At 36.8% G+C, this 18,924-nt stretch overlaps 1 protein-coding gene across 49 annotated transcripts in view; it reads left to right on the top strand.

Annotated features, from left to right (window-relative positions):
* Rims2 (regulating synaptic membrane exocytosis 2) overlaps positions 1-18,924 on the top strand; it is a 522,550-nt gene that overhangs the window by 413,349 nt on the left and 90,277 nt on the right. For 35 of the 49 annotated variants that reach the window (XM_085831856.1, XM_085831876.1, XM_085831861.1 and 32 more), the window contains one exon: positions 3,931-4,103. The exons of the other annotated variants lie outside the window; for them this stretch is intronic. In XM_085831856.1, coding sequence (XP_085687982.1) covers positions 3,931-4,103 — 173 coding nt within the window. The remainder of the gene's footprint in view (positions 1-3,930; positions 4,104-18,924) is intronic. 49 annotated transcript variants of the gene reach the window in all.

Genomic DNA, 18,924 nt, shown 5'->3' with positions numbered 1-18,924 from the left:
CCTCTTAGAAGCTACTAAGTGTCTGGAACATCCTGAAGAATGATAATTTCCTGTAATTTTTTGCAGTCTTATTGCCGTTTTTATGATCTGCTTGATAGTAACATAGAAAACATAAAGTATTCTGAGGAAACCTTGTCCAAAATTTTAGTGATCTCCAATCCAGGCAGTCTACAGCTAGCTAAGATTAACAACTTTATGTTTTTGCTTCACTAAATAGAATAATGAGCATTCGTTGTTAGCCTGTCAATTGTATGCTGCCTGGCAAGCACTTAAAAACTTATTTGATTCATAATGCCAAAACAACACAAACTATTTCCTAGATAATCCAATTCACTTATTAACATGTATAGCTCATTTTGGAGTATAATAATAATTGAATTGCTTTCATATCACTTTTAAAGTTTATAATTTTTGTTTATCAAGCTTTCAATTAAAATACACTAGACAAAAATAATACACTAAACATGCTCAATGTGAATTATACTATCAGGTCATAATTTTTATTGGGGAGATTGAATTGTATATGTGGTTGTTTTATTCTAAGTATACTTATACTATCTCCTTCCTGTTTTTCTGTTAATGGACATTGTTTTTTCATTGTTTTGTTCTTTGATAGCTTCATACATGGACACAATGAATTTTAGCCATTTTCTTCTTCCATTGACGTCTCCAGTGTCCCCCTTTCCCACTGAAACCCATCTTTGCAACCCCCCTACCCTTATTCTCATGTCTTTCTTTTGTGTGTGAACTACTGAATTTTACTAGAGTGGCTTGTATGAGCATAAACAGAATTTTATTTATTGGAGCATGAACAACTTATCAGTAGTTGCTCTATGGTAGAAGATTACACCCTGTCTCCCCAGCAGCCACTAACTGCCAAGAATCCCCATGAATAAGTAGAACTTCATGGTTCCATGCATGGTTCCATGCATGATGACTTTCAAGGTCCCAGTATCAAATGGGTCACAACTGAAGTGAATCCTTTAGTGATATAGTTGTGTCATACCCAGAAAACATCTTTTTGCTACACATCTTCTATTCCTCTGACTCTTATATTTCCATCCCCTCTTCCATGAGTCTTGGAGAGGTGATACAGATGTCCAATCAGGGCTCAGAATTCACTGCTGGAATGATGTTTTTGTACACTGTATTGTTATGCACTGTTACACTTCATTAACACTTATTCTTGGTACTTTGACCAGTAATGAGTTTCCACATTAACTTCTGCCCATTGCAAGTCTGAGAGCAGCACTGGTCTCTAGATATAAATGAGTATTTAGAAGGCTGTTTGACAATATGTTCCTTTAGCAAAAAATAACAACAAAAGAAGGTTTCCTACTAAGGCTCATGATCTCTGCAGTCACCAGCTCTCGTCAAAGTTTACAATGTTGGGCACGACCTCCCTCCTGTGGAGTAAACCTCAAATCCAATCTGAAAACTGGTTACTGCCCTAACAATCATGCCATGTTTGCATCAGAGGTCATATCTTGTCTAGTAGATCATTATTGTAGTTCATAGGAATCATGGCTGGGTACGACTGTTGATGAACTTGTTGCCCAGTAACCAATGTTCTGACACTATGAAAAACACACACACACACACACACACATTTAATGTAATTTTAAATATCTTTTTTGTCCTTACCTTTTCAGTTTCTCAGCCTGTTGCATATCGAGTTGTGATAGAAGATGCAGATATGTCCCTATGGTAAACAGGCTTAGTTGCTTGGGACTAAACAGAAATAAGTACATTCAAAGGTTTTCATTTTTCATTTGAATTCAGATATAATGGTCTCATGTCCAAAAGCGAATAGAAAATATAATGCTATACTGCTTTTCTATCTAATTTTGCACTATCTAAAAATAAATAGTAGCAGTAACCTCGCTTTTATTATAAATTATAGAAATGAGAAATAGAAAGCTCCCTAGGTACACTTCAATATTTATTAGATAATTAAAATATTTTTGTAATTTGAGTATTAAATATGTGAGTGAGATTAAAGCTTTCTGTATATGTCTCAACTTCAAGTCAATGCACTTTAAATAAAATTAGTTTGTTGCAATTATTCACACATATTATTTAGATGTGCAGGTGAATATGTAACAGAAAATCTTGAATCTACATATTGAAATAATACAGTAACCTAAGTAAACTAGTACTTTTAAGTAAATATATTTGAAAAAGAATCTCATGAACTAAATTTGTACCAAGTAAGTGATGACAAGTAAAGAGTATTTATACTTGCTGATGAGCATCATTGTTCTCTTTATGTAGATATCTCCTGGGGAAAGAGACAGCAGGTTTTTAATAATTTAATTACTATCTTTTAATATTTAATGTTAAAAGGTGGGGTGGACTAAAAAAGCCATTTGCCATCTAATTTAATTATATTAATTCTAAATTAATGAATTTGATGTTAATGTTTTATGGCATCTTAGAAACAATTTTTTTATTTTACATTTATTTGAAGAGTCGGTTTTTAAATAAAAATGTATATAGCTAGAAATTGCCAGGTCCAGAAAGATCAGAACTTTGGATATGATAAGTGTGTAAGCTATGATTCCTTGCCTTTCAATTGTATTGGCCAAATGTTTTTGTATCTATCAAATATTTATGTTGAACCACTGTTTCTGATGAATTTTCACCAAGTAACAAGTTTTCAAATCACAGCAAGTATTTACATAAGATACATATTTTTCAAAAGATTTATAAAACTTACCAGGACCTATGATTAGAAAATTCTGAAAAACTAGACTAAGTAAGAATTTTTCAGCATAAGATGTATAATAAACATAAAAGAAGATCCATTACAGATATTCTCTTACTTAGGAATTTTAACATAGCAGCAGCCATATTAGGTGATTTTAGAGGAAAAAAATCCAGCTTTTTCTTTTTTACATTACACTAACTATAATGTAACAAAACACATTGTTTCTAATTTTCAAATCAATTATGCAAGTTCGGTATGATTATTCCTGTCACTTTACACCATGCATATTAAGGATTCAATAATCTGCCCAGATTTGCTCAGCTAGTGAGACTCTCCTTTGCTCCAGACTTCCAGGCTCCGAGGTCCATAGCCTTTCTTTCTTTCTTTTCTTACTTTCCTTTATTTTAATATCCCAGGTTGACAACTCTTGGCAAGTGATTTTTTTTTGTTATTGTTGTCAGTAATAAAATTAAATCATGTCCATTAGTTTTAACATTAAATGTATTTTGTGAGAATAGGTCATTAGCATAAAATATTTATGGTTTTCAATTTGCCAGAATATTTGAGTACGCAAGATTCCCTTGCACCCTGGCTGTACCACTTAACCATCTAATTATTTCAATTCCAGGAAGATTGAGCTATTGTAAATAATAATGTTTTTTTCTAATATTTCTAGGATTCATCAAAATTCCAGAAACTGCTCAGAAATTAAACTTCTCTTTTCTCTTGGCTTTTCTTAAAACGCTTAGTTTTTCATTAATTAGATTTGCATTATCTCTAGGTTTTCTGTGAGGTGCAGTGGACTAGAGAGAGCTGAGGACTACAAGAGTGGGTCTTTATAGACCAGCTATAGAGACAACTTGACCAGATTTTTTTTCTTTCAAATTTTAATCAGAAATTTAAGAGTTGTGCTTCCTGTTAAGCCAAATGTTTATTTCCCAAATTTTAGCTAAATGTTCTTCCCTAAGGCCATTGCTGCTTTGGAACTTTTAAAGGCCCTCTGGGTGTGGTGAAAATGCTACGATGACTACTAACCACAGAGGTTTCGTATAAATTTCTGTTTTAGGATAATTACCGCCCACTTTTGTTTTGTATGCATCTGAGTAGAGTATTGCAGTACCCACCATGGACAGTTAAAGTGCTGAGATAGGAGCGAGCTAACTATTGCTCTGTGTGCTAATACTGACGGCTTCTGCGTATTTGTCAATCTGTATCAACAGTATCGCTCAGGATGGGATCCACATAGAGGGGCAGATACTGTTTCCACTAAATCCTCCGACAGTGATGTAAGTGATGTATCTGCGGTTTCAAGGACTAGTAGTGCTTCTCGTTTCAGCAGCACAAGCTACATGTCCGTCCAATCAGAGCGGCCGAGAGGAAACAGGAAAATCAGGTAAGAACACTTGGGCAGTAACCGTTCTGTGTACTTCAGAGGGTTTTATTGCTGTGAATAAACATGAATATTTTTCTAAAGTATTGATATATATTGTTTAAAAAAGCAGTAAGATAATCTATATATGTTATTTTCTTTTATCTTGGTCAATTTTTGTAGAACTGATGACAATTCTATGTTTTAAATTACTTGAAATAATTTCTTTATGCTTGTAATTTAAAAACTAAACTGCAATTGTTAGATTTTTTTTTATTAAACTAAAATGACAGTTAACTGAAGATGTGAATTTAGCATTCTGATGAATAAGAAGCACAGTTGTCTTGGAAAAATATTTTTCCTGGTTGAATAGATTCTATTAATTCAAGAGAAAAATCATTGCTTTTTAATAGGAGGCTTTCCTACCCTCTTGATAGTATTATAAGTACATGGAAGAACTGTCTCAAGAAAATTTTGTATATGCTAGTCTCTTAGTTTCCACTTGACTATTGATTCATACATAGTGGAACTCTGTTGGAGAAACGGCAGGCCCTGCCTGCGTCCCATGTCATCTTGTAATGGAAGATATAATTTTAAGACTAGCATACCAGATATTGCTGACCAGTGCATCTCTGATATGCAGTGGAAGGGCATTCAACACTAAATTGATCTAAGTCTCCCCTCAGTTCTGATTGTCTTCATTGTCTCTGTCTCATTTCACATACATTGTTCTTGACATTTTTTCTTTTGTGTTTCTTTGCATGCTTTCCATTTGTGTTTCATTCGAAGGCCAAAGGGAGGAGAAGAGGGAGGGGAAGGAGGGCTTAAGCAAGAAGAGCCAGTTCAGAAGGAGCAAGAGGCAAAGGAGGAAGGGATTAGTGAGGGTGGGACAGGGAAGGAGATGACAGAAACATGCCATAAGGAGAGAAACAGAGAATCAGGAGATGAGGACAAAGCACAAGCTGCTCCCGAGGAAGGGAAGGAAAGAGAACAGAACAGCAAAGAGGACTTGCAAAGGAGTCTCTCCCAAGACGACGACAGGTAAAGCCACTGACTGTGTGCCTGCTGCCTTTCCTTAAGTATTCTTTCACATCCAGAGTCCTCTGTGTTACTTCTGACATAACTGATTAATACACTGGAAATTATCATCAGAGAGTTTACCTTGCCTCATCATTGATACATATCCACCGGATCCGGGAGTCTGATTTTGTTTACCATCTTTTTCTGAGTAGACAATCAAATTTGAGTTTGACTTTAGTTTATGTTCTTAGCATGAATTCACAGTGTACTTTCCCCAACTTCCCTCTACAGATGTGTAAAAGGGAATTTTGCAAATCCTTTTATCTTTAGTGGAGACTATTCAGGGAAAAGAAGGTTAACACCCTTAAAATGAGATCCTGAAAGGCCTAAATGTTTTAACATAATTAAAAAAAATAATTGTGTAGCAGAAAAAAGGAGTAAAACTTGGATAAGGTTTAATAAGTCTCTGTCTCCTTTGAAACTTGCTAGTTTTCTGGGATATTCTACTGTAGTCTGAAGCCTGAGAAGAGTTAGAAAGCAGAGGCAGTGTTCTTCATATTCTGGTATTTGTTGTTCTTATTAGTCTTGTTGTATGAAACAGCATTTCACTCTTAACCCATGCGAGACCTGAATTTGCTATAGTTAGCCATCGAAGCAAGTCTCAAAGTCATAATCCCTCTGCCTCAGCCTCTGAAATTGTCAAACTCCAAGCGTGCACTACCCTGCCTGATCCATGATTCTCTGAAAAGAAATGCTAGATACCCAGGTCTTTTGGAAGATAAACACGTTAGATAATGCTCTTCTTAAGATGTATCTAGTTAGAAAACACAGCCAGAACAGGGGCGTGGCACAGGGAGAAAACACAAACAGTAAAGCAGAAGAATACAGGATACCCCAGGGGAATGGAAGCCGCCTAGTCTTTCTACAGTACATGGGGGAATCAGCGTGTGCAGCCAGACTCCCTTTTCTCATGATGAAGAGCTTGCTTTAATTACATCTGTGTGAGAATGAAAGTTACCAATAATGTCATTTTGAAGAAGTTGAGTTTTCTAGCAGAATTTGATCTTTATATTACACAAATTTTATGAGAGGAGCACAACCTATATTTATGTTAATTTTAAGTTACCTCAAACCCAATTGCATATTGAGCTTTTCCCAAAATAAAAGAGAAGACAATTGAGGTAGTAGTTTTAGCATACAATTCAATTGTGTCTTTTCTTCTGTCTTTTAGCTGTATCCATGATCTATTAGGTCTTTATAGCATTCAGTAAACATAAACATGTATCTTTAGTAAGGCACATTTTGTGATTTGACTCTAAACCAGTAACTTCAAGTCTGTTGTTGTTTTATATCTAATTAGAAAATTACATTGAGCTATATAATTAAAACAACCATATCCTGATTTGTGAAAAATGTATTTCATGACTAATTCTTAGAGAAAAATCTTTCTGAAAGAGACAGTCTAATTTCTTCCAAGTGCATAGAAAAATTTGAGTCTTGTGTGTTTTCAATGTACTGTGCAGAGACGCCATGAGCCACGCACTTTACCTCAAGCCAGAGCTTCTGACTGGCCACCTTACTTGGTAGGCAGGGACACAGAAGCTTATGACTTAAACTCTTTACTTTACAAGGCTGCTGTCACCAGTTTCTCCTGGATAAAAGAATGTTTTATTTTATGAGGGCAAGGAGATGAGTATATTCCTAGCAAGATGATTACCAAGTATCTTAGTCAGGGTTTCTATTCCTGCACAAACATGATGACCAAGAAGCAGTTGGGGAGGAAAGGGTTTATTCGGCTTACACTTCCATACTGCTGTTCATCACCAAGGAAGTCAGGACTGGAACTCAAGCAGGTCAGGAAGCAGGAGCTGATGCAGAGGCCATGGAGGGATGTTCTTTACTGGCTTGCTTCCCCTGGCTTGCTCAGGCTGCTTTCTTATAGAACCCAGGACCACCAGCCCAGGGATGGCACCACCCACAAGGGGCCCTCCCAGCTTGATCTCTAATTGAGAAAATGCCCCACAGCTGGATCTCATGGAGGCATTTCCCCAACTGAAGCTCCTTTCTCTGTGATAACTCCAGCTTGTGTCAAGTTGGCACAAAGCCAGCCAGTACACCAAGGCACTGTCTGTACTCAACTTACTCTGGAGTGCGTGGGGACCTGTAAATTTTAGAGGGTCAGGTTGATTTCTCTAGGCAACTTATATTTCTTAAGATTGCAAGAAGTTCATAGAGTTCTTGAATTTTGATTAAAAAAAAAAGGAGTGTCACTATTGAGTATTTAGAGCAGTTCTAGTCCACACCACAGTGACTTCAATAAACAAAAGTGCTACTGTGGTTGCTACCTACTTTGCAACGAGTATACCTTGTTGCAGGATATATATTTCAATGTAAGACTATTCTGCTCATTTGTAGTAAATTTGCTAAATGTTTAAGAGAAAAATGGAGAGCAAAAATGTGTTTTAAATGATTCCTTAAATGTTAGGTTTTTGTAATGTGATTAATAAACGACTGTACTCATACTCAGGTGTATATATACACAAATGTGTGTAGATCTAGTAGACTTTCCCATCGCCTTAATGATTACACATCGTATACTGTAAAAGGTACAAGTATATTACATTTGTGTATGTAATATGGAAACAGAGAAACTTGGATGAGATAAAGTATTGAGAGATAAAGAGAAATGATTCATTCAACCAGTATTTATTTAGAATTTATCAGGTTCTGAACTGATATCTAGGACAGAAATGAAATTAAACATTTCTACACTGGAGGGTAAGTGGTTTCTTGGTAAAAGCCTCACTGATAAACCTGACAGAAAGCACCGAGCTATAGGAAAGGGAACTCAGTGCTCAAAGAAGTGAACTTAAACCATCTATGATGGACATCAAAAATCAAACAATAAAAAGGATACTTTTTCAAACCCAACCACATCATTAGCTTGGTGTCCAAACTAAATGGTATCCATTCTTCCATTTACTTATTCTGGGGACACAAGACAAAGATTAAAAATTAGGAAAATTTTCATAAGTTTTTATTAGTAGTATATCTATAAATGCTACACAAATATACTATTTCTTTTTAATGAAGATTACTCTCCCAGTAGAGAGTGTTTTAGAAGAAAAGATCAGTATAGATTCAAGCTTTCATGATTACTTATTTGTATAAAAGAGATTTATACTATTAATTAGTGAGGCATGAGATTAATTGTTAATTACATACTTAATCAAAGGCACTGCAGATGGAATACTAAGTTTGCATCATATTTTACATTATAATTAAAATGTGAAAACAATCTTAAACCACTTTAGTGGGGAAGCATTAAGCAGGAACAGTGACTCACACCTGCAATCCCAGCATTTGAGAGGCTGAGTCAACACTGTTACCAGAGTGTAAGACTCAACTGGAATACAATTTACTTTAGTCTGTGCTACAGAGCCGGACCCTTTTTAAAAGTTTTTTAAAAAGAAGGAGGAGGAGGAGGAGAGACCACGAAAAGGACTAGCAACAATATTTCGTGTGAAAATAATTGTTCTTGGGACTGTAAAGTGTGTGTTCCCACCTTTGCTCTGTCCTGGCCACCTCCCCACTGGGCACCTTGTCAGTGATTCCCACTCTTTCCCATCCACACTAGACAGCAGACATCATTTGTCATGCTGAAGTTATAATCAGGAACTAAGAGGTAACTGGTTCCATGGTTAGCCACAAGCACATGACACGTTAAATATGTTTCTATCAGCTGGAAGATGTTTTCAAATCTGTGTGTCATTAGTTAATATGATAATGCTTGATTTATTACATTCACCTTTTTGTTTGCTTGTTTTCTGGGACTGTTTTTCTGTGCTAACTCATCTCACAATGGACTCCTCCCTTGTATTTAGTTGCATAAATGGCTTGTGTTTTCTTTAGGTTTTTCTTTTTCAATGAAAACACAGCTTGTCCAGAGTAATATGAGACTCTTATTGTAACACTACTTAATGCTTGTATATATAAGACTTATCTAAGAACTTAAAATGAAATATAACTACTTGAATACCACCTCTAACATTGTAATTCTATATATTTAAAGTAGAGACCAGGAATGTCTATATTGAAAAGGAATGCCCTGGGAGATGCCACTGTTCATTTTCTCTGTGCAGTTAATTGTGCTTTCTTTTTTACTTAGTTATCTTATTTATTTATATATTTTATTAGCTGTTTTCTTTATTTACATTTCAAATGTCATCCCCTTTCCTGGTTTTCCCTCCCTCTATTTCCTTCCCCCTCCCTCTGCTCACCAACCCACACATTCCTACTTCTTGGACCTGGCATTCCCCTATACTGGGGCATAGAGCCTTCAAAGGACCAAGGGCCTCTACTCCCATTAATGACCGACTAGGCCATCCTCTGCTACATATGCAGCTGGAGCCATGAGTCCCACCAAGTATACTCTTTGGTTGGTGGTGGTTTAGTCCCTGGAAGTTCTGGGGGTACTGGTTAGTTCATATTGTTGCTCCTCCTATGAGGCTGCAAACCCCTTCAACTCCTTGGGTCCTTTCTCTAACTCCTTTACTGGGGACCCTGTGCTCAGTCCAATGTATGGCTGTAAGTATCCACTTCTGTATTTGTCAGGCACTGGCAGATACTCTCAGGACACAGCTATATCATTCTCCTGTCAGCAAGCTCTTGTTGGCATCCACAGTAGTGTCTGGGTTTGGTGACTGTATATGGGATGGATTCCCAGGTGGGGCAGTTTCAGGATGGTCATTCATTCAGTCTCTGCTCCACACTTTGTCTCTGTAACTCCTTCCATGGATATGTTGTTCCCCCTTCTAAGAAGGATCAAAGTATCCACACTTTGGTCTTCCTTTTTCTTGAGTTTTATGTGGTCTGTGAATTGTATTTTGGGTATTCTGCGCCACTGAGCTAATATCCATTTATCAGTGAGTGCATATCATGTGTGTTCTTTTGTGATTGGGTTACCTCACTCAGGATGATATCCTCCAGATCTATCCATTTGCCTAAGAATTCCATAAATACATTGTTTTTAATAGCTGCGTAGTACTCCATTGTGTAAATGTACCACTGTTCCATTCCTCTGTTGAGGGACATCTGAGTTCTTTCCGGCATCTGGCTATTATAAATAAGGCTGCTATGGGCATAGTGGAGCATGTGTCCTTATTACATGTTGGAGCATCTTCTGGGTATATGCCCAGGAGTGGTATTGCTGGGTCCTCAGGCTAGTGCTATAAGATCAAGAATTGACAAATGGGACCTCATAAAATTGCAAAGCTTCTGTAAGGCAAAGGACACTGTCAAATAGACAAAAAGGCAACCAACAGATTGGGAAAAGATCATTACTAACCCTACATCCGATACATGGCTAATATCCAACATATACAAAGAACTCAAGAAGTTAGACTCCAGAGAAACAAATAACCCTATTTAAAACATGGGGTACAGAGCTAAACAAAGAATTTTCAATTGAGGAATACCGAATGGCTGAGAAGCTCCTAAAATAATGTTCAGCATCCTTAGTCATCAGTGAAATGCAAATCAAAACAGCCCTGAGATTCCACCTCACCCCAGTCAGAATGGCTAAGATCAAAAACTCAGGTGACAGCAGATGCTGGTGAGGATGTGAAGAAAGAGGAACACTCCTCCGTTGCTGGTGAGATTGCAAGCTAGTACAAACACTCTGGATATGTTTGGTGGTTTCTTATTTATTTTTTTTATAGTCATTCCATTTGTTTACATCTCAAATGATATCCCACTCCCCATCCCACAACCTTCCTCTCCTCCTTCCCCTTTGTCTCTATGAGGGTGCTCCCCCACCCACCCACCCACCCATACTCTCTTACCCCACCCCTCCAGCATCCCCCTACACTGGGGCACCAAACCTCCACAGGAACAAAGGCCTCCTCTCCCATTGATATCAAACAAGGCCATCCTCTTCTACCTATATATCTGGAGCCATAGATACCTTCAGGTACACTCCTTAGTTGGTGGTCTAGTCTCTAGAAGCACTGAGTGATCCAGCCAGCTGACATTGTTCTTTCTATGGGGTTGCAATTTCCCTCAGCTCCTCCAATTCTTCCACAGGCTCTCCTACCAGCGTCCCTGAGCTCAGTCTGATGGTTGGCTTCAAGCATCTACATCTGCATTGGTCAATTGCTGGCCGTATCTCCCAAGGAGCAGTCACCCCAGGTTCTTGTCAGCAAGTGCCTCTTGGCAACAGCAACAGTGTCAGGGTTGGAGTCTGCAGACAGGATGGATCCCTAGGTGGGACCATCCCTGGATGGCTCTTCCTTCTGTCTCTGTTCCTTTTTTCTTCCCCCTGTTCTTCCTTTGGGCAGGAACATTTCTGGGTTAAAAATTTTGAAATGGGTGTGTGGCCCCATCCCTCTTCCAGGGGCTGTGCCTATCTATTGGAAGTGGTCTCTACAGGTTCTATCTCCCCCTCTCTGCTAAAATAATCCCTGTTGGGTCCTGGGAGCCTCGTTTTCCTGGCGTCTGGGTCTGGGACCCTCCCGTGGCTATCCCCATTTCCTCATCCCCCCATTACATATTTTTATTTGATTTCCTGACCCTCTGTACCTCTCTTCTGTCCCCTCCAGTACAGGATACTCCCTCCTTTATTTCCTCCCCCCTTCTCTCTCAATCCACCTCTCCCAATCATCCTGTTCCCTCCTCAATATAAGACTGAAGTATCTACACCCTAGTCTTCCTTCCTCTTAAGCTCCATGTGGTCTGTGGGTTGTATCAAGAGCATTGTGAGTTTAGGGGCTAATATCTACTTATCAATGAGTACATACCATGTGTGTTCTTTTGTTTCTGGGTTACTTCACTCAGGATGATATTTTCTAGTTCCAACCACTTGTCTGCAAATTTCATTGTTTTTAATTGCTGAGTAGTATTCCATTGTGTAAATGTACCACATTTTCTGTATCCATTCTTCTTTTGAGGGAGACCAATGTTTTGCTGGTGGTTCTTATGTATAATAGCTTCTGGCTATTATAAATAAGGCTGCTATGAACATAGTGGAGCATGTGTCCTTCTTATATGTTGGAGCATCTTCTGGGTATATGCCCAGGAGTGGTATAGCTGGGTCCTTAGGTAGTACAATGTCCAATTTTATGAGGAATCACCAGACTGATTTCCAAAGAGATTGTAACAGGTTGCAATCCTACCAGCAATGGATGAGTGTTCGTCTTTCTCCACATCCTTTCCGGCGTCTACTGTCACTGAGATTTTTATCTTAGTCATTCTGACTGGTGTGTTTTCTAATGAATCTTGAAATCAGCTTCATGAGTTTCTGGAAAAGAATGCAAATGGAATTTTGATAGAGCTTAGAAAATCACCACCATTTATTCAAAACTTGTACTTATTTAAAATGTTGTCACTGGTGTGTGTGCTGATACATGTGAGAGGAAGACTTTGTGGAGTCAGTCCTTTCCTGCTTTCCTATGCACTTTTGGGATCAGACTCAAGTCATTGGGCTTATGCGACCTGTGGGCTAAGCATCTCCCAGCATGGAGGACTATTATCATTTTTAAGATTAAGTTTTTCAGTTCATATCATAAGATGTTGTTCCATTTTTTTTTTTACTTTCCTGGAATTATATTTGTATTTCTGATGTAGTTACATATTTTTTAAAAAACATTTACTCTTTACATTTTGTTTTGGTGCTATTATAAATGGAATAGTTATATTAACATCATTTTGGGGTCATTCATTGAGAGGATCTATGAGTACAATTGATCATTATTGATTTTGTTTACTACTGTTTCCTATGACTCTATATAAAATGTCTTGTCTTCTGTCATTTAAGGTAACTGTACATCCAATTTCACAATCTAAAACCTTTGATATTTTTCTCATGATAATTGACCTGACTAGACATCCACTATAATCTTGAGTAGAAGTAGCTCATGGAAGTCCTTAAAGCAGGCATTTAAAATTACATTTGCATTAGATATGAAAACCTTTTTGAAGACGCTGTCTCTTAGTGATACTCATCCATTTTAGAATAAAACTTTCTTTCCAGCTAAGAGCTCTGGCCATTTTATCTGTCACTCAGTTTATAGAATTAGATTCATTATTATCTTCATTATTATCTCCTGACCCATCAAACAAAAAACCCTAATACATAACTTTCTCTCTCCTTTTCACTCTCTCGGAGTCTGGTACTTTTTCAATACTTGTACTTGCTCAAAGCAGAAAGCTGGGAGTCACTCTTTTCTCTACTGACTGTTACCTTCCTCCAGTTTCCAGGTCTTCCTGACTTTCTATTTAATCATCACTGACTCGTGTCTATTTTCCTAACTCCATTTATGCTTTCATAATTTAAACTGTTTTTCTTTCATGGATGTGATTTAAAAAATCATATCTTTTTAAAAATTATAAATCTAAATGTCATATTGACAATATAGAACATAAGCAGTCAATTTTTATGAGATAGGTAATTTGTGAAAACTTAATATTAACAGTTATCTTCACTGGATATTGAATAAACAATGGATACGTCTTGGAACATGGTCAGCTAGGTAAAAGCTCGGAGCACTAATTCCCACTACAAAATGTCAACAAAGCTTACAGCATTTATGCCAGTGAACCATCTAAAGACAAAAGCTCCTTTTTATCACTTGGGTATTAAGTATGCAGAAGAGGAAGATTTACTAAAATAAAAGCATGTTGGTACTCTCTCTGTAAAGAAGTTCGTTGAGTTGTACAGTGTTTGCGACTGGATAAATGTTTCAGTGGCTACTTTTATGTGTCTGTGTGATATTCTTATTTGTGAGTTCAATTCAATGAAGTAAAATTGTATTTTTATTTTTATTTTTTACAAATTAAAAAACAGCAATCTGGGTTTTGAGGTGAAAGAAGACTGCAGTGTCCTCTGATGTCACAGACTTTTGTTCTGTGGTATTGCTTTACTAAAGTAGATAGAATTGATGATTGCAGAACCCCAATAATACTTTAACAAAATCATACATCTTGAAAGAATGATGTTCATAATATGTTTTGAATGCTGAAAAGAAATATTTTTAATAAGTATTGTATGTAGAAATTAAAAATTCAACTGTTTAGTTTATAAAGCATATTTTCTTCATTTTCTCTGTGCCTTAAAAGCTAGCTTTCTCAAATTTCTATTCATCTCTTTCTTCTTTCATTCTTAAATATATATTTATCTTCTTGTAATGCAAAGAAGGACAAACTTCATTTCCAAGAAAAGGTGACAAATTTCTTCTTTTTATAAGCCCATTCCATCTTTTTCTCATAAATGATATCATTAGCCTGGATTTGCACACTGTCTATATTAAAACTTTTCAGCAATCAAACTAGAATCATAAAATTTAGGAAATTAAATATAAGAAATGCCTCTAACCCATCGTATTATTTTCTATGCATGGCAAAGCTGGAAGTGCTTGTTGTTCATTTTGGAGGGTCAATTTCCAGAGTGGGCTAACAGAAGAGTTGAGATCTGCTCGTGGTCTGGGGAGTCATGCATTTGAAAAGGACTAAGAAGGCACAGTGAGGGGGGTGTAAACCTGCTGCTAACAGAGGAACTAGAACCAGAGGAGTGCTTGGGCAGGGACCTGGCAGACAGCTAGAACCATAAGAGGACTGGGGCAGAAGCTCAGTTAAAGGAGGAAGAGGTGTGGGGTGGAGGCCTTAACATTTAGCCATGGCAAGTGGGATGTTCTACCTGTGTACCTCAGTTTTCTCAGAAAGGTTATCACTCTGGAACCCCATGGGACTGTCCTCAAACTCATAGACATCTACCTGCCTCTGCAATTCTACTGCTGGGATTAAAGGTGTGCATCACCATGCCCAGCCAAATGAATTTTAGTGGATTCCATAGGAAAGTTTCTCAGAAGAACAGTCATGCTTTATTAAAAATGGTTTTCATCTAGTTTACTACTTTATAATTTCATATATATCTATAATATTCTTCAATTAAAATATCCCCTGGCCCCATTCTCCTTGCAGCCTTTTCCTTCTCCCACCAGATTTCTTCTCCTTCCCAAGGGCCTCTCTTCCTTTTGTGTCTGCCTGTCTGTCCATGTGATCCACTGTATTTACTAAGGATAGACTGCAGGAACAAAATAGAATTTACTTGAATAGGAGCTATGTGGCACTTAGGAATATAAGTTCACCTCTCCCTGAAACTTTTAACTTGCTGAAACTCCTTGGAAGAAACAGGACATCTTTCTGCCATCCATGATGGAGTGCTGATAGGCCTGTGCTGTGCAGATAAAGTGTCTTTTATGAGTGGGTAGGTCAGGAGCATGTTTGAGAAACTTTGCTAGTTGTGGGACAACCTAGATATAAGGCCCCAAAAGGGCATTTACTAAATTATTGTGTATCTTTTCATACACATTTTGATAGGTTCCTCTTATAGGTTCTTTTAGTATTTATTGTTCATATGAATATGAAAACCCTATTTAAAATCAGTCAGCAGGTTAAGTATAGATGCAAATACTTAGAAACATAAAGTGTTTTTTTTAAATCAGCGTTGTTCAAGTGCATCCTCAGAATAGTTAATCACTTGGATTGATAGTGGGGTGTGTGTGTATGTATGTGTGTGTCTGTCTGTCTGTCTGTGTGTGTGTGTGTGTGTGTGTGTGTGTGTGTCTGTGTGTGTCTGTGTGTTTTAAATTAGGCCTGGGTCAGATAACTTTGGGAACCACTGTGTGTGCTGTCAACACTAGTAAAACGCATATGCATTTTGAAATGCTCTATAATGAAATCATTTGAATTAGTGTTTTGTAATCATTATGATGTAAGTATTTTATGTAATACTTTTGAAATTTATTTCTGAGGATGTACTTATAGCTTAATGATATGCCTTAATTTTATACTTTTAGATTTAGCTTGTATTTTTAAGGTAGAACAAATATTTTGTTCTTGGCTGTGTTTAAGTAAAGAATTTAGAACTATCCAGAAATCTTTAAACCTAAAAATAATCATAGAGATTGGAATAAGTAAGCAGATAAATGAACTATGGAGAGAATTAAAAACTCAAATAATAATTCACAAATACAACAGGAAAAGTTATCCAAGGAATACAAAATAAGATTTATTTATCAAATAATGAAGCTAATAGAAGAACACCATAAAAATAGTATGCATAATTCAACAAATCTTATGAACACTGAACGCTCTTGCTGATTTTCACATATTTGAAAGTGTAATGCATTGTACTGTTTGGAAAATCACTTCAAATAAAAACAACTCATAACACACAGACATGAAACAGACAAATGACCTACGTTCTATATTTTCCATACTTACATCAATGTATTGACTTGGGACCATTAGTTACTAAGATTAAAATTTATCACCCTAGAATTCTATTTATGCCGTGTGTGTGTGTGTGTGTGTGTGTGTGTGTGTGCACGCGCGTGTGCACATGCATGTATAAACCAAACTGTATCTGACATGCTTAACAAATCTTTCCAAAGTGCCAGCTGTGCCAACCGCACCCACTCCATTGTTGCTTTTATCAGTTTCTTTGTTACGTCTCACTTTGGAATTTTTCAGAGTTCACTCTTACAGAGAGATTATGAGCCTCTGATTTACACATAAAATATTTTAGTATGTTATTAAACTTTGTCCACCATTTATTTAAATATGCCTCCTTGAAGAAATGATTCTATTTTGTACATTACATGGCAAAAACAAATAAAAATTATTTTGGCCCATAAAATATTTATTTTTCTGTTTAAAAATAAATGAGTGCTTTAGGGAGATATTTTATATCTTTATTAAGATAATATACAGTTACCCCCATTCTTCAATTATGTTTTTAAAGTCTTCACTTAATAGATAATACTGTTCTTCTATCATTTGCAAATTACTACATGGTTTAAAAATCTTATTTTATAAACTGCATATATAAACATAGGGCATATGGGTGTCCATTTCTAGTGTGTGATATGCACATATATTTGCACATGTATATATGTTACACGATATATGCATCTTGATCTATCATGGCACTTAAACAGTTCATCTAAAGTGATAGAGCAAGCATCAGTATTTATATATTGAGATGAAGATGCTCCTGACTTTAGAGTCGTGTATCACCATTTTAAGGGAACGGTAGGAAGGACTTAGGTTCATTCTGTACAGTGTCTATCACTACAAAACTGAGATTCACCCACGTTTTACTGGTGCTTCTTTTGGGGAACAATGACACTGTGATTCCAAATTTCACCTTTCTGGAAGTAGCATCTGTTTTTCTCTGAGTGCCTCCATGTAGCCCCTAATAATGGATGAAGGAACATCTGTGTTGTTCTAAAAGTGAAGGCTTTACAAACTGAAGAATTAGATTAAACATACTGTTCTTTTTCTAATCATTTAACTGGTATGATATTTTATAATTCCTATAGTCATGATTCTTAATTTATTACATTATTTACTTTGTCTATGTGGGATGGTGGAGTGTAACACTGATCATGTGGGGGTCAGAGGACAGTTTGCAGGAGTTGATTCTCTTCCCACCATGTGCGACTTGTGAATCAAACTCAGGCCACCAGGCTTGGCAGCAGGGGCTGGTGAACTGTCTCACTACTCCCCACTCCCCTCCTCTCCCCCACCCTGATGATTGATTGCACGACTTTTACCTCATGATTCATAATCAAATTATTAATACATCATTTCTTTTTCATATTTAATTATTGGCAGAAAACCAAAGATCATGTTTGAAAGACCCTTTAGAAGTTATTTACTACTCTGAAATAAAATGGGATTTCTACAATATTTGGCTCATTAAAAAAAAGCATTAGGAAAAAATTCTTAAAACAAGTACTCTGGCTGTGAAAAGCAGGAGCCTTATGTAGTATTGTTGAGAGCAGACTGTCTGGTCTCCTCCCCTATGTAGTGCTGTGAAGAGCTCACCATCCAGTCCTGAATGGTTACTCTCTATCTTACAAGACTGACTATGATATTTATAATTATTATAGGCTTTTTATGCCTAAGCCATTCCTATTTACCTATGATCTTTAAAGGGCAACTTTCTTAGCTTTCAGAGTGATCATGAGTGAATTCATTTTTAAATTATGCTTTGAATGTATATTTTGTGCATTCGTTTATATTTATAGCATATTTCACAATTTTAAAAATGTGAAAAAAAATTTAAATGGAAGAATTTTGTCTAAAATTTCTGTCCTAAAATTGAGCAATGTTATGTTTTAACCCACTGGCAAGTAAAATAAACAATTGTTTATATTGCACAGATATGTGTACTTATTATCATAATCATATTTTCCTTTTATTATTGTAATTCTTTATAATTTTCATAAATTTTTTATATTATAACCCTAGACTGATGATCTTTTTTTATTTTTATTTTTTAAATATTTTTATTACATATTTTCCTCAATTACATTTCCAATACTATCCCAAAAGTCCCCCATAGCACCCCCCACTTCCCTACCCACCCATTCCCATTCTTTTGGCCCTGGCATTCCCCTATATTGGGGCATATAAAGTTTGCAAGTCCAATGGGCCTCTCTTTCCAGTGATGGCCGACTAGGCCATCTTTCGATACATATGCAGCTAGAGACAAGAGCTCCAGGGTTCTGGTTAGTACATCATGTTGTTCCAACAATAGGGTTGCAGATCCCTTTAGCTCCTTGGGTACTTTCTCTAGCTTCTCCATTGGGAGCCCTGTGATACATCCAATAGCTGACTGTGAACATCCACTCCTGTGTTTGCTAGGCCCCGGCATCGTCTCACAAGAGACAGCTATATTTGGGTCCTTTCAGCAAGATCTTACTAGTGTATGCAATGGTGCCAGCGTTTAGAAGCTGATTATGGGACGGATCCCTGGATA

Source organism: Mus caroli, unplaced genomic scaffold (assembly GCF_978045245.1).
Source record: "Mus caroli unplaced genomic scaffold, Mus_caroli_1 scaffold_16, whole genome shotgun sequence".
In the NCBI taxonomy this organism is placed as follows: Eukaryota; Metazoa; Chordata; class Mammalia; order Rodentia; family Muridae; genus Mus; species Mus caroli.
The sequence above is the reverse complement of the archived record's forward strand: the minus strand, read 5'-3'. Positions and strand labels throughout refer to the sequence as shown.